The sequence below is a fragment of the Salmo trutta genome, chromosome 37 (genome assembly GCF_901001165.1).
Source record: "Salmo trutta chromosome 37, fSalTru1.1, whole genome shotgun sequence".
Classification (NCBI taxonomy): Eukaryota; Metazoa; Chordata; class Actinopteri; order Salmoniformes; family Salmonidae; genus Salmo; species Salmo trutta.
In genome coordinates, this window is record NC_042993.1 from 33999411 (window position 1) to 34016378 (window position 16968).

General features: G+C 41.3%; 1 protein-coding gene across 8 annotated transcripts in view; it reads left to right on the plus strand.

The window, feature by feature from the left end:
- The window catches only part of ptprub (protein tyrosine phosphatase receptor type Ub), a 358144-nt gene that overhangs the window by 77620 nt on the left and 263556 nt on the right, over window positions 1-16968 (plus strand). For 7 of the 8 annotated variants that reach the window (XM_029738216.1, XM_029738219.1, XM_029738220.1 and 4 more), the window contains exon 2: window positions 12282-12413. In XM_029738216.1, coding sequence (XP_029594076.1) covers window positions 12282-12413 — 132 coding nt within the window. The remainder of the gene's footprint in view (window positions 1-12281; window positions 12414-16968) is intronic. The other variant, XM_029738217.1, reaches the window with a different exon arrangement.

Consider the following 16968-nt stretch of genomic DNA (forward strand, 5'->3'; position numbering starts at 1 on the left):
GCTTGTATTCCGTCTATAATGGAGTGGCCAGCACAGTCAACAGATCTCAACCTATGGAGCTGTTGTGAGAGCAGCTTGACCATATGGTATGTAAGAAGTGCCCATCAAGCCAATCCAACTTGTGGGAGGTGCTTCAGGAAGCATGGGGTGAAATCTCTTCAGATTACCTCAACAAATTGACAACTAGAATGCCAAATGTCTGGAAGGCTGTAATTGCCAAAAATGGAGGATTCTTTGACGAAAGCAAAGTTTGAAGGACACAATTATTATTTCAATAAAAAATCATTGTTTATAACCTTGTCAACGTCTTGACTATATTTCCTATTAATTTTTCAACTAATTTCATGTATGTTTTCATGGAAAACAAGACATTTCTAATTGACCCCAAACTTTTGAACGGTAGTGTACTTTGCTTTCAGGATCCACTTGTAACTCTGTTCTTATGTCCTCTGGATCTAGAGAGATGCAAAGTGTCTCCTTCTCAAACTGGAAATGGACGGCATGCAGGGATGATGAGGAGAGGCAGCATATCAATCTGAGCCTCTTTGGAGAAAAAAACAACCCTCCACATCAACTGAAAATAGACCTACTTGAAAAGGATGGGGGATGAAATGGGATAATTAAAAGTAACTCATCAGTGGTGTTAACTGAGATTTCCTATTCCCGCCTCCACTTACCTCCCTTCTTCGCTCCATCCATTCTCCTCTTACAAGAAGAATGATGTGGAATATTTTATGCGCTCCTCATTTCGAGTCCACATTTTGAGAGGAGGAACCAAGCTTGCTGTAATTTGTTTTCCATACCATTTCCATTTTATCTATCATGTTAATAGCAGAAACAACTTGTATTAATACAATGAGTTTTGGACTTCTATCCCCTTTTTAAACGCAGTGTATTAGAGCTACAGGGTTGTACCATATACCAACCATTAGTCTGTGTGATTAATGGGGGCTGAGCTAGAGCAATGTTTGTAAGAAAATGGCGGATAATAACGTCTGTAGAGTCCGAAGGGTTTGAGCTACAAACTATTAAAAGCTAAGTTTTGTTCTAGGACGCTCACAATCCACATGAGGCATTTGAAGTCAACTAGAATTGGTCACATACATGTGTTTAGCAGATGTATTTGCAGGTGTAGCGAAAGGCTTGTGTTTCTAGCTCCGACAGTGCAGTAGTATCTAACAAGTAATGTCTAACAATTTCACAACATAACGATGGTCATTATGGCCAAACAGTTACATTTTTGTTCCAAAACCACCATAAAAAAAAGGCCGACTACAGTTTGCAACTGCACATGGGGACAAAGATTGTACTTTTTGGAGAAATGTCCTCTGGTCTGATGAAACAAAAATAGAACTGTTTGGCCATAATGACCATCGTTATGTTTGGAGGAAAAAGGGGGAGCCTTCCAAGCTGAAGAACACCATCCCAACCGTGAAGCATGGGGGTGGCAGTATCATGTTGTGGGGGTGCTTTGCTGCAGGAGGTACTGGTGCACTTCACAAAATAGATTGCATCAATAGGAGGGAAAATTATGTGGATATATTGAAGCAACATCTCAAGACATCAGTCAGGAAGTTAAGCTTGGTCACAAATAGGTCTTCCAAATGGACAATGACAAAGCATACTTCCAAAGTTGTGGCAAAATGGCTTAAGGACAGCAAAGTCATGGTATTGGAGTGGCCATCACAAAGCCCTGACCTCAATCCTATAGAAAATTTGTGGGCAGAACAAAAAAAATGTGTGCGAGCAAGGAAGCCTAAAAACCTGACTCAGTTACACCAGCTCTGTCAGGAGGAATGGGCCAAAATTCACCCAACTTATTGTGGGAAGCTTGTGGAAGGCTACCCAAAACGTTTGACCCAAGTTAAACAATTTAAAAGCAATGCTACCAAATACACTCAATTAGTATGTTAACTTCTGACCCACTGGGAATGTGAAGGATATACAAGCTGAAATGAATCATTCTCTCTACTATTATTCTGACATTTCACATTCTTAAAATAAAGTGGTGATCCGAACTGACCTAAGACAGGGAATTTTTCTACGATTAAATTTCATGAATTTGTGAAAACTGAGTTTAAATGTATTTGGCTAAGGTGTATGTAAACTTCCGACTTCAAATGTATGTCCGTAAACACACCAGCTAGCTGGTCTGCGCATGCTCTGAGGACGCGGCTAAGGATACCGTCTGGGCCGGCAGCCTTGAGAGGGTTAACACGCTTAAATGTCTTACGTCGGCCAAGGAGAAGGAGAGCCCACAGTCCTTGGTAGCGGGCCACGTTGTGTTATCCTCAAAGCGGATGAAGAAGGGGTTCTTCTACATAGAATATTATGATCTTTTATGTAGAATAACCCCTTACCTTCTAACGAAGTCCCAGAACTTAGTGTCTAAAATACTGTTTTAAGCTCATATAGTTGCTGTCACAGACTCCGAACTCCACGCAGTTGTCACTGACTAGTGGGATATTCATTTTTCAGTGAGCAAACCCTTTCTGTACTTACAGCATTCATATAAACTCATTTTATCAGGTTTTTGCTTTGGTGGAACCTTTTTTTTGTTTTTGACATTTGCAACTGTTTATGTCAAATTGTTATGCATTCTACTTGAAGCCCTGGTTGTCCTGAAAATGAAATGGTAAAACACTTAATTATCAGGTTAAATTTAAGGGTTGTCATACATACAGTGTATGACAAACCTTCAGGGATTGAGGAGGATTGGAGCTGTCTTTTTAAACTATTAAATGTTTTTATTTAATGTAAAAGCAAATGGCCTCTGAGACATCACAGCAGCATCTGAGGTCACCCCCCATCCTAAATTGGTCGGGGCAGGTCAAAAGCTTTCCACTTTGATGCTTGCCCATGTTGACTCCAATGCGTCCCACGGTTGGGTGGATGTCCTTTTGAACCATTTTTATACACACAGGAAACTGTTGTGTGTGAAAAACCCAGCAGCGGTGCAGTTCTTGACATACTCAAACCGCTGAACATACTACCATATCCTGTTCAAATGTACTTAAATATTTTGTTTTGCCCATTCACATTGCCCACACACACAATCAATGTCTCAATTGTCTCAAGGCTTAAAAATCCTTCTTTAACCTGTCTTCCCCCTTCATCTACACTGATTTGGAGTGGATTTAACAAGTGACAGAAAATAAGGGATCTTTCCTCTGGATTCACCTGGTCAGTCTATGTCATGGAAAGAGTTCCTAACTATTCAACTCAAAGACAAAGGATGAGTGCAGGGGAGCAGCCTGTCGAGAGAATTCCCCATCCTCCTTATGAGGTTAGACTGAATTATTAATGCCCGGGGAGCCAGATACATTATTTAATTTTGTATGCAGTGGGGATGGATGGAGAAACCAGGGGAGTGCTGGGAGAGCTCCTATACTGAGAATAAATACACCTGTCTATGGGTGATGCACGAGGAGCCGCACTCTCTGCAATGGAAATTAGACCCACAACCTTGCCAACCACACTCTTCCTGTAACTGCCTCTGGTGTTACACACTAGACACCATCTGGATCCAGCTATATGGACCCCATATAGTGTGATGATGTGTGCATGGGTAAGCGTCCCTATGCACGTAACAGTGAAGAATGTATGAGAGGTAAAATAGGTATTTTGAACTCAATGAGACCTAAAGGTTAAATAAAAATAAATTGAGTATAGACAGACTGTGGTTTTTCCTGACCATCTGATCTAACCAGGAAGTCCTGGAAAAATAGCATGTCTCTCCACTGGTCTCTCAGGTTTTAGTCGTGTGGACAGCTAGGTAGCATATCCTCATTTAACTTGTTTCCCAGGTGGCTTGGTGATACCAGCATTTATTTTAAACAGTGGGGATTCATTACCTTATGCGCCTGTAAAGTAATTAGAACTAAGGGCGGATGCTGAGAGATGAGAGGGGCATGAAGGCTGAGCAAAAGTTTGTAAATTGGTTAAAGTTGCAAATTAATTTTGTTTGGGCTTTGTGCACGGATTTGTGTGTGCTTGCGTGTGTGTGTGTATATGTGTGTGTAATTGGGTGGTGGTGGTGTTGATGTTAGGATCTGCTTTGGCACTTGGTTTGTTTTATGTAACATAAGCAGCATTTTCTGCAAGACTCTATCCAAGTGGAAAGTGTCTGTCCCCTTAAATGAGCGAAGACACACTACACCCTGAGTACAGCATATGGAAATAGAGAGGATAATCAGAGATTCACTAACAATGCCCACTGTGCATAGCAGACACCTCATTATATAGCAAGGCAGGGGTGTCACAAAACAGATGAGCAAAGACATATGACATCTAATTTGTGAAGCTACGTATGACATTGAGAATTGACCAATGCAGGGAGACAGACAGCCCAGTCCCTGATTGAATGCACATATCAAAGTCGTTTTCCATATCTCCTGGCAAGATAGTGGCAACCTGGAGGTGTTGTTGAACAAATTGCCCCCCTACGTCATCTTTATTCAGTGACGTATCCTTGTGAGCTTCTGACAACTTTCTATTTTGTTTGCACCTTGCTCTTTCTGTTGATAATACCTCGAGAGTCATGGCAACAGTACGAGTGGATTTGTGTTATTTTGATTACTGGGAAGCTGAAGAGGTCATTTCTTTTCATAAAGGGGATGAAGGTTAATATATTCTCTTATGAATAGTATTATAATTTACACAGAAGACTAGTTCTGAGCATTTTTGAGCAGGCAAGACTTTTAAGATACAAAAACAGAACGTGTACAGTATTAATGTGTTCCATTTCATTTGAAGTTTAGAAGGGTCATTTTGTTTTTCTAGGGCAGTGGGTCCCAAACTGTGGGGAGCGCAGTTTATTTATTTTTTAAGAACAGTTCGGCTTTCAACTTACTCTTGAAAGTTGTAATAGTAAAATAGACAAGGTAACATTTCAAAATTGGGTAGTGCATCATCAGTATTCCTCTTGTCATGTCAGTCATTGCATACCTTAGAGAGCTATTAATAACTTGTCAGAAATGGACAGATCAACTAGCCCATGTCAGCTAACATTTTTTAGCTAGGTTTGGACATGGCAAACTATATAGAATTGGAAGAAAATGCACTTTAAAACAAAAATCTCTGCACACCATGGGAAAATATGTAGAATTGCAGGAAATAAGCTTTAAACCTGCAAAATGTTCTCTCCGCCAGCAAGAGGGGTATGAACTGTTTGTGTCATCAACAGTTCTTGTGCCCATAGAAATAGACGTGGCACGGGATGCTGGAAGGGGGGCCTGAGAAGAAAAGGTTTGGGAACTGCTGCTGTAGAGCGACGTTTTGTTTTGTGGTTTCATTCTTTGGTCAAATATTTCACACATCTGAATCATATTACACCCATTTTAATCACACACGCTGTTAACAAATATTTAATACTGAAAACAAAGCAGCTCATTAAAAAGGAGGTTGTTCTACGTTAATGAAGAAATCGATGAGTGAGCAGACACAAAACACATCCCCTCTCTCCAGCCAGGAGGCTTTTAACCTTGGCACTGTCTCAAACTTGATATTTAGATTTGTGCTGTGCCCAGTGCCAAATTATAATGTAATTACTTAGCAGGATAGAGACACTCCTGTCTTGGAGAGAGAGAGAGGGAGGGAGAGAGAGAGGGCATAAATGAAACGTGAAGGCCGGGCTGGGCCATACAGTATATTGACCAGTCAGAGCAGAAGAGAATACACTCCAGGCCTGATGCCCCAGCATGATGGGTTCCTGTGGGGAGAAATCAGCATGCTCCATTTATAGCTCCAGTAAAGAATAATATACTGGCAGCGTTTACATTTTACATTTTTACATTTTAGTCATTTAGCAGACGCTCTTATCCAGAGCGACTTACAGTAGTGAATGCATACATTTCATACATATCATACTTTTTTTTCTGTGCTGGCCCCCCGTGGGAATCGAACCCACAACCCTGGTGTTGCAAACACCATGCTCTACCAACTGAGCTACAGGGAAGGCTATGCTAAGCCGTTTGGATGTGTCAGGTCCCATATCTTTGGCTGTTCTATTAGAAATAGATCCCTGTGCAGGACAATTAACCTCTGGCCCTCGCCATGTGGATCCCTGCAGTAACGGCTTAGCATGGGCCAAAAATCAGCTCCCCGGGGTGAAGAAGAGGAGAAACCTAGCCCAACTCAACATTCTGTTGGCTCTCTGGCTGGGCTGCTACTGCTCTCTGCTACCCATCAGGCCCAGCCAATCTCATCACAATGCTATAGAGTTTCCAGTTTTAGCATATTATCACCGAGATGTAAGGGAAACGTAATGGTTGGAGGAGATGAGCAAGGCTGACCACTGCGTTTGTGCTCCACTGAATATATATCGTCTGGCAGACTTTCAGCATGTAAGCTTAATATGGAATTCCTTTAGTCCACAGTACGTCTTCTATCTGTTCTTACGGACTTGGAATGAACCATCTAGTTAGTAGACCAACACGTTTTTTTATGATTGCCTGTAACATTTGAACTTCCAACAAAATAAATTTGCCAATGATCTGTAATGGTTTTGGTGTCCTCTTGTTCATCAGCAGTAAAATTGCATCGAATCTGACTTTAGTCCCTGCTGCTTGATGGCAAAATGGTTACATTTGGACCATTTTCTTAATGGTGGATTATCAAATTTAATTTAATTTAATTGTATTTATTTATTTGTCATATACACATGGTTAGCAGAGTGTAGCGAAATGCTTGTGCTTATAGTTAGAGTCCAGAATTAGCATTAATAAAGCAGTGGACCAGCGGGGTGACCTTGAGGGTCTGGTTCTGGTCATCTTCATCATTAGCCCCGATGCGTCTCTAGGCTCTCACTGTCGCGCTTCAACTCTGGCTGGCACATACTCTGGTCTCGTGATTAGGGAATCGGTGGCTGCCCACTTCTAGCCTGTAATTTTCACACCACTGGGTTAATGTGTGAGATGGCAACAGATGCTGCGAGAGGAGACGGAAGCAAATTATGCCCAAGGGCCTTAAAAGCCCTGCCTATTTAAATATAATTTGAAAAAAAAAATTGGCATGTGGAATGTAGCAGGTTGTGATGTATTACAATAATAATCACAGTCCCCTGGTTGCCATCCCTCCCCAACTGTATTAGTATGTGTGTTTATGTGGCTGTGCATAGGGGATGTGTGCTGTAGTTTGTTTGTGTTTTATGGGAAGGGGAATTATTTACAAAAGCAGGGGGCCATCATTGCCTTTGCCAGGGTGTGTGTGTGTGTTGCAAGGTTTGTTTTTATATTTTTTATTTCTTTTAGTTTTAAGATTTATTTTTATCTGAAACTGAGTTTAGTTTCAGTTAGTTTTACGATCCATTTTAAAAAAAACAAATATAGCAAAAGTTTTATAAAAACATTTATTTAGTTTTCATATTATTTAGTTTAAGTTTTGGTGTGTGGGACAGAAAGTAGCTTATGCATGGGAGGCTAGGGGCCATTTATGTATTTTAAAAAAAATAGTTTTTGTGTTTTGGGGGATGTCAGTTCTTGCCCCTGTGGGGTAGTAGTGTATAAGGTGATGGGTCAGGTCATAGGTTAGGTAAGGTTTAAGGGTAGACTCAGGAAGATGACGTAGATGCACATAGTAAGCAGTAGTAGTGGGTCAATTTCCGCAACAACCAGGAGCATTGGAGCACAAGGATAAACTTCTCAATTGTTGTGGTCCAGTAGTGTGCACGTTGTAGCAGCGTGAAGTGCACCCGTGCACATGCGCAGATACTCTGTATGACCATGTGAGAGCAAAGTCTTGCATCATGCTGATCTCAATGGGCAATTTTGAGCAGATCACTTTTGCCTTTCAAAGTGTGTAGCATTATGGGGATGAAAATAGTCTGATTTGCACCTACATGCCAAATGCATGAACTGCATGAAAAATCCTGTGATCAAAGGTCATGAAGTTGACTGCAGTCACTTGCAAGTTTGTGCAATTGCTCTTCCCCAACCTTCATCCTGCAGCCATCACCTGCATTGTGGGAGGCTCTATTGTCAACCAATCATGAGGGTGTTTTTGTTTGACCCATGAGAACGTGATCAAAGACATGACTGAAACAGGAACCAATTTGCTGCGATTTACAGTGCCTTCGGAAAGTATTCAGACCCCTTGTCTTTTTCACATTTTGTTACGTTACAGCTTTATTCAAAAATTGATTCAATAGTTTTTCCCCCCATCAATCTACACACAATACCCCATAATGACAAAGCAAAAACAGGTTTTTAGAAAGATAAGCTAATTTATAAAAATAGAAAACGGAAAAATCTAATTTACATAAGTATTCAGACCCTTTACTCAGTACTTTGTTGAAGAACCTTTAGCAGCGATTACAGCATCAAGTCTTCATGGTTATGACGCTACAAGCTTGGCACACCTGTATTTGGGGAGTTTCTCCCATTCTTCTCTACAGATCCTCTCAAGCTCTGTCAGGTTGGATGGGGAGTGTTGCTGCAAGGCTATTTTCAGGTCTCTCCAGAGATGTTCGATCGGGTTCATGTCTGGGCTCTGGCTGGGCCACTCAAGGACATTCAGAGACTTATCCCGAAGCCACTCCTGGATTGTCTTGGCTGTGTGCTTAGGGTCATTGTCCTGTTGCAAGGGGAACCTTCGCCCCAGTCTGAGATCCTGCGTGCTCTGGAGAAGGTTTTCATCTCAAGGATCTCTCTCTATACTTTTCTCCGTTCATCTTTCCCTCAATCCTGACTAGTCTGTTAGTCCCTGCCCCTGAAATACATCCCCACAGCATGATGCTGCCACCCCAATGCTTCACTGTAGGGATGGTGCCAGGTTTCCTCCAGATGTGATGCTTGGCATTCGGGCCAAAGAGTTCAATCTTGCTTTTATCAGACCAGAGAATCTTGTTTCTCATGGTCTGAGAGTCTTTAGGTGCTTTTTGGCAAACTCCAAGCGGGCTGTCATGTGCCTTTGACTGAGGCGTGGCTTCAGTCTGGCCACTCTACCATAAAGGCCTTATTGGTGGAGTGCTGCAGAGATGGTTGTCCTTTTGGAAGGTTCTCCCATCTCCACAGAGGAACTCTATCTGGTCACCTCCCTGACCAAGGCCCTTCTCCCCAGATTGCTCAGCGGCCAGCTCTAGGAAGAGTCTTGGTGGTTCCAAACTTCTTCCATTTAAGAATGATGGAGGCCACTGTGTTCTTGGGGACCTTCAATGCTGCAGACAATTTTTGGTACCCTTCCCCAGATCTGTGCCTCGACACAATCCTATCTCGAACCTCTACGGACAATTCCTTCAACCTCGTAGCTTGGTTTTTGCTCTGACATGCACTGTCAATAGTGGGACCTTATATATACAGGTGGGTGCCTTTCCAAATCATGTCCAATCAATTGAATTTACCACCGGTGAACTCCAATTAAGTTGTAGAAACATCTCAAGTATGATCACTGGAAACAGGAAGCACCTGAGCTCAATTTATAGTCTCAGGGTAAAGGGTCTGAATACTTATGTAAAAAAGGTTTATGTTGTAAATGTAGTAACATTTATGGGATATTGTTTGTAGATTGCTGTGGATGTTTTATTTTTTTAAATCCATTTTAGAATAAGGCTGTAAATTAACAAAATGGGATACTTTCCGAAAGCACTGTATGTGTACAGTGGATACATACAAATACATTTCACATTTGAAGCTCTGTCTCACTAATTGATTGTACAATGTACAGTCATGGCCAAAAGTTTTGAGAATGAAACAAATATTAATTTCCACAAAGTTTACTGCTTCAGTGTCTTTAGATATTTTTGTCAAATGTTACTATGGAATACTGAAGTATAATTACAAACATTTCATAAGTTTCAAAGGCTTTTATTGACAATTACATGAAGTTGATGCAAAGAGTCAATATTTGCAGTGTTGACCCTTCTTTTTCAAGACCTCTGCAATCCGCACGGGCATGCTGTCAATTATGGCAGCCCATTCTTGCATAATCAATGATTGGAGTTTGTCAGAATTTGTGGGTTTTCGTTTGTCCACCCGCCTCTTGAGGATTGACCACAAGTTCTCGATGGGATTAAGGTCTGGGGAGTTTCCTGGCCATGGACCCAAAATATCGATGTTTTGTTCCCCGAGCCACTTAGTTATCACTTTTGCCTCATGGCAAGGTGCTCCATAATGCTGGAAAAGGCATTGTTTGTCACCAAACTGTTCCTAGATGGTTGGGAGAAGTTGCTCTCGGAGGATGTGTTGGTACCATTCTTTATTCATCGCTGTGTTCTTTGGCAAAATTGTGAGTGAGCCCACTCCCTTGGCTGAGAAGCAACCCCACACATGAATGGTCTCAGGATGCTTTACTGTTGGCATGACACAGGACTGATGGTAGCGCTCACCTTGTCTTCTCCGGACAAGCTTTTTTCCGGATGCCCCAAACAATCGGAAAGGGGATTCATCAGAGACAATGACTTTACTCCAGTCCTCAGCTGTCCAATCCCTGTACCTTTTGCAGAATATCAGTCTGTCCCTGATGTTTTTCCTGGAGAGAAGTGGCTTCTTTGCTGCCATTCTTGACACCAGGCCATCCTCCAAAAGTCTTCGCCTCACTGTGCGTGCAGAAGCACGCACACCTGCCTGCTGCCATTCCTGAGCAAGCTCTGTACTGGTGGTGCTCCGATCCCGCAGCTGAATCAACTTTAGGAGACGGTCCTGGCGCTTGCTGGATTTTCTTGAGTGGTAAGGCTAAAGCAACTGACTGTAGACGACAGTTGAGGAGTAATGATGAAGTTCTTGATGATCCGATAAATGGTTGATTTAGGTGAAATCTTACTGGCAGCAATATCCTTGCCTGTGAAGCCCTTTTTGTGCAAAGCAATGATCACGGTACGTCTTTCCTTGCAGGTAACCGTGATTGACAGAGGAAGAACAATGATTCCAAGCACCACCCTCCTTTTGAAGCTTCCAGTCTGTTTTTCGACCTCAATCAGCATGACAGAATGATCTCCAGCCTTGTCCTCGTCAACACTCACACCTGTGTTAATGAGAGAATCACTGACATGATGTCAGCTGGTCCTTTTGTGGCAGGGCTGAAATGCAGTGGAAATGTTTTTTGGGGGATTCAGTTCATTTGCATGGCAAAGAGGGACTTTGCAATTAATTGCAATTCATCTGATCACTCTTCATAACATTCTGGAGTATATGCAAATTGCAATCATACAAACTGAGGCAGCAGACTTTGTGAAAATTAATATTTGTGTCATTCTCAAAGCTTGTGGCCACGACTGTACACACACAATATTATGTTATCATTTCAGTTTGTGAGTGTGTGTAATATGAGGGTTAGATGCATGTTTATTTCCAACATTATAAACAATGGCAACACTGCCATGTTGAGCTGAGCCTTGCTGTTGGAGAACCACATTAGTGTCTGACTTTCGGCAGATGCACTTCCCCTGACTTCACTCCTCAACTGTCGTCTACAGTCAGTTGCTTTAGCCTTACCACTCAAACGCTCCCAACCAATATCTACGGTGCTGTTCATGGCAACATCATCTCGCCGAGTCTACCTTGAAATTATAAAGTCAGTCTCAATGAGACCTGCCAGATTCAGAAGCTTGAAAACCCCATTACAAAAAAACCTCATCTAATTCACAATGGTTTTTATACAAAAAATGTTTTGAGTGAAAGATAATGGTTTCAGTATAGTTTGTTTTTCAAACGGGTTTGTTCATTATTTTATTTCAGTTTACAAATTGTTTTTTCAAGATCAGTTTTCAGTTTTAGTTTACTTTAACAACCTTAGTGTGTTGGTGAGTGAGAGTGTCAGGGGGGCTGGAGTGGAGTACAGATTGCATTGCGCCTGGCTATTAGTGTCTGGGTGAAGTGGGAAATGGATTTCTCAGTTGGTTGTCTGGCATCTGTCCCATCTCAGTAATAGAAAGAGGATCAGAGGGGATATCGTAGTGAAATATAGCCCAAACAAGCCACTACACAAGAACACTGGAATAATAACTATAGTGGAAAGTTTCTGAAGTGAAGGCAGGTGTGGTTGGGGGTTGATGGTGGGTTCTCACCTACAGTACTGCAACAACCCCTTTATTCTCTATGGAGCTTCATGTTATCACAAGTGAAATACAAATAAGATGCAAATTCTGATTCATGGTGGCCATGGCTGAAACGTGTGTCCATCTTGAGCAAAATCTATGATTCCTTTTAATCCTAGGAATTCAAATTAAATGTGATTATGTTCAAGCCATTAAAAAATATAATCCATTCATCCCTTGATATTGAATGACATTTACTTCATCATCATGTGTGACCTCCCACTTAATGTCATCTCTTTCTCTCTTTCCTCAGCAGCAGGCTGCACCTTTGACGAGGATTCTGAGCCCAGTCTGTGTGACTTCACCCAAGGCGAGGAGGATGACTTTGACTGGCAGCTCTTCCGGACACACAACTCGCCCTACGCCTCTTCTGACCTCCTGCGCGGTGAGTTCCTGCTCTTATTACGCTTCAGACTATTGAAGTTTTATTTGGTGTTATCCTGGTATCCACTATGGTATCTAACGCAAGTATCACTTTCACTTTGTGGATGGGGTATCTGTATCAGAAAGTATAAGAAACAAGGACTGGGGTAGTATGAGACTTCTCAAGTCTTAATGTGTGATGTTATCCTCCCTGGATTAAAATCCTTAGATAGAATGTCAATGTGCGAGCCAAGGACATACACATTGCCTTTCTAAGCAGCCAGTGCCTGCTCTTCTTAGGTGTGATTTACAGTCTTTGTGCGTGTTCGCACGTGCATGTTTGTTCAAATGAGATGCTGAAGCTGGCCAGAAGCTGGGAGTGTTTAGGAAACACTCCAAAGTGTGGATGCCTTCCTATTCTATTAATGGGATTCAGTGGGAAGTTAGAGAAGCAAAATTAACTTGGAAGAAAACCCCCTAAGACACCATAACTACATAATAGAATAGGAGATAAAGTGGCAGAACAAACGGTTGGCTGATAGAAAAAATAGATATTACAAAAGATAACATGAGCTGTGCTGAGAGACAGACGACATAATGATAAGACTCACTACAATCAAGCGAATGGAATAATAGGACATTTATGACTAATTTGAGATATATACTTTAACAGGGAATCATTCAGGGCCTTAAACACCTCACACACCTCACACTCACTACATTTGATGGAGGAGACTACAGTCACACTGATGAAGGTCCAACAATTCCTAAAGGGAGATGAAGTGAAGGCACTTTTTTAATCACAATGCAGGGGATGCTGATTTACATGAAATCACTTCATGCCACCAAGCAACACACACATTGCATTCATAATTTATAAATCCAACAATCCCAAACTGTTAAACTGCATATCTCTGTGCCCTAGGAGGAAGTCCACTGTGAGCAGCTCACCCTGCACTATCATAAAGAACATGAGCACATCTACTGCTGCTAAGCTTCCCAGTAAAGCTCATGAAATCAATCATTTGCTAGTAACAGATAACATTCATATTCTGACTATCTGAAACTCACTTAGATAATATTTTTGATGATACAGTGGTAGCAATACAAGGTTATAAGATTTAAAGAAAAGATAGAAATGCCAATGGTGGAGGTGTTGCTGTTTATATTCACAAACACTTTTCTGTACAGATTAGAGAGGATCTCATGTTAAATACTGTTGAAGTAATATGGGTACAGGTTCATCTGCCTCACCTAAAGCCCATTCTTGTGGGAAGCTGCTACAGACCACCAAGTGCTAACAGTCAATATCTGGTTAACGTGTGAAATGCTTGATAATGTATGTGATATCAACAGAGAAGTATATTTTCTGGGTGATTTAAATATTGACTGGCTCTCATCAAGCTGTCCACTCAAGAAAAATCTTCAAACTGGAACCAGTGCCTGCAACCTGGTTCAGGTTAGAAGTCAACCTACCAGGGTAGTTACAAACAGCACAGGAATGAGAGGTCATAAAAGGTCATACAATAACTTTTGTGATTCCTATGTTATTAATGAAAATAATATCTGTTGGTCCGTGGTGTGTAATGAGGAGCGAACAGACACTGCACTTGACATTTATGAAATTGCTTATTCCAGTTGCTAATAAGCATGTAGCCAATAAGAAAATGACTGTAAAAACTGTTAAATCCCCATGGATTGATGAGGAATTTAAAAATTGTACACTTGAGAGGGATGAGGCAAAAGAAATGGCAAATAAGTCTGGCTGCACAACCGATTGGAAAACGTATTGCAAATTGAGAAATCGTGAATAAACTGAATAAAAAGAAGAAGAAACTACACTATGAAACTATCAGGTTTCAGGTATGACCCAGATGCAGACAGTGTCGAAGTAACAGAAGTTTATTTCTAGTACAGGGGCAGGCAAACGACAGATCAAGGGCAAGCAGAGGTCAGTAATCCAGAAAGGGTTCAACACGTCCAGAACAGCAGGTAGTCTCAGGGTCAGGGCAGGCAAGGGTCAATAATCCAGAGAGGTGTGGCAAGGTATAGAACGGCAGGCAGGCTCAGGGCAGGCAGAAAGGTCAAAACCGGGAAAGACTATAAAACAGGAACAAGAACAAACAGGAGCAAGGGGACAAACACAGGTAGATTTCACAAAACAAAACAAAACAAACTGGCAATAGACAAACAGAGAACACAGGTATAAATACACTGGGGATAAATGGGGAAGATGTGCGACACCTAGAGGGGGTGGAGACAAGCACAAAGACAGGTGAAACAGATCAGGGTGTGACAGACACAAAGATAAATGAAATAAAGAATTATTGTAAAAAGCTTTGGAGCAACTTAAATGAAATTCGGGGAAAATAGGCAAACTCAACTCTATCATTCATTGAATCAGATGGCTCATTCCTCACAAAACCAACTGATATTGCCAATTACTTTAATGGTTATTTTCTTTCGCAAGATTAGCAAATTTAGGCATGACATGCCAACTATAAATGCTGACACTATACATCCAAGTATATCTGACCAAATTCTGAAAGACAAGCATTGTAATTTTAAATTCCATAAAGTGAGTGTGGAAGAGGTGAAAAAATTATTGTTGTCTATCAACAATTACAAGCTACCGGGGTCTGACAACTTGGATGGAAAGTTGCTGAGGATAATAGCGGACAATATTGCCACTCCTATTTGCCATATTTTAAATTTAAGCCTACTAGAATGTGTGTGCCACCAGGCTTGGAGGGAAGCAAATGTCATTCCGCTACCTAAGAATAGTAAATCCCCCTTTACCTGCTCAAACACCCCCTGCTTTATTGTGGATAAAGAGTTACCTGTCTAACAGAACAGAGAGGGTGTACTTTAATGGAAGCCTGCCTCTCCAACAAAATCCAGGTAAAATCAGGATTTCCCCAAGGCAGCTGTCTAGGCCCATTACTTTTTTCAATCTTTACTAATGAATTGCCACTGGCTTTGAGGAAGCAGTGTCTATGTATGCGGATGACTCAACACTATACATGTCAGCTACTACAGCGACTGAAATGACTTAACAAAGAGTTGCAGTTAGTTTCAGAGTGGGTGGCAAGGAATAACTTAGTCCTAAATATTTCTAAAACTAAAAGCATTGTATTTGGGACAAATCATTCACTAAACCCTAAACCTCAACTAATCTTGGAATAAAAAATGTGGAAATTGAGCAAGTTGACTAAACTGCTTGGAGTCACCCTGGATTGTAAACTGTCATGGTCAAAACATATTGTCACAATAGTAGCTAAGATGGGGAGAAGTATGTCCATGATAAGGCGCTGCTCTACCTTCTTGACAGCACTGTTAACCTCTCTGGGCTAGGTCTGAAAGCTGTTTTTTGATATAAATATGAACTTGATTGAACAAAACATGCATGTATTGTATAACATAATGTCCTAAGATTGTCATCTGATGAAGATCATCAAAGGTTAGTGCTGCATTTAGCTGTGGTTTGGGTTTATGTGACATATGCTAGCTTGAAAAATGGGTGTCTGATTATTTCTGGCTGGGTACTCTGCTGACATAATCTAATGTTTTGCTTTCGTTGTAAAGCCTTTTTGAAATCGGACAGTGTGGTTAGATTAACGAGAGTCTTGTCTTTAAAATGGTGTAAAATAGTCATATATTTGAGAAATTGAAGTAATAGCATTTCTAAGGTATTTGAATATCGCGCCACGGGATTACACTGGCTGTTGAGTAGGTGGGACGCAAGCGTCCCACTGGCTCAGAGAGGTTAATAATATGCATGTCAATCTCTCCTGGTTCAAAGTGGAGGAGAGATTGACTTCATCACTGCTTGTATTTATGAGAGGTATTGACATGTTGAATGCACCGATCTGTCTGTTTGAACTACTGGCGCACAGCTCGGACACCCATGCATACCCCACAAGACATGCCACAAGAGGTCTCTTCACAGTCCCCAAGTGCAGAACAGACCATGGAAGGCGCACAGTACTACATAGAGCCATGACTACATGGAACTCTATTCCACATCAAGTAGCTCATGCATTAGATAAAAAAATTGATTTAAAAAACACATTATGGAACAGCAGGGACTGTGAAGCAACACAAACATGGGCACAGACACATGCAGACACACACACACGATAACATACTCACTATACACACAAGTACACATGGATTTTGTTCTGTATATATGTGGTAGTGGTGGAGTAGGGGCCTGAGGTCACACAGTCTGTGAATGTATTGTAATGTTTTTAAAATTGTATAAACTGCCTTAATTTTGCTGGACTCCTGGAAGAGTAGCTGCTGCCTTGGCAATGGGGATCCATAATAAATACAAATACTAAACTTTTCATTCACATTCATTTGCTGCCATCAGACACCATCCAATTCAGTGCAGGCGTTGTGATAATTAATACTTTCCCCTTCCATTTGAATTAAAACCGGATGACATTTACACCAATCTGGGGCCTTCAGTGAAACTATAGCGGGGGTGAAGTCAGGCAGGCAGGTAACAAAGAGGAAAGAGACAGCTTTGGGAACACATTATCGACCAAGAACCAAGACAGATACGTGAGTTT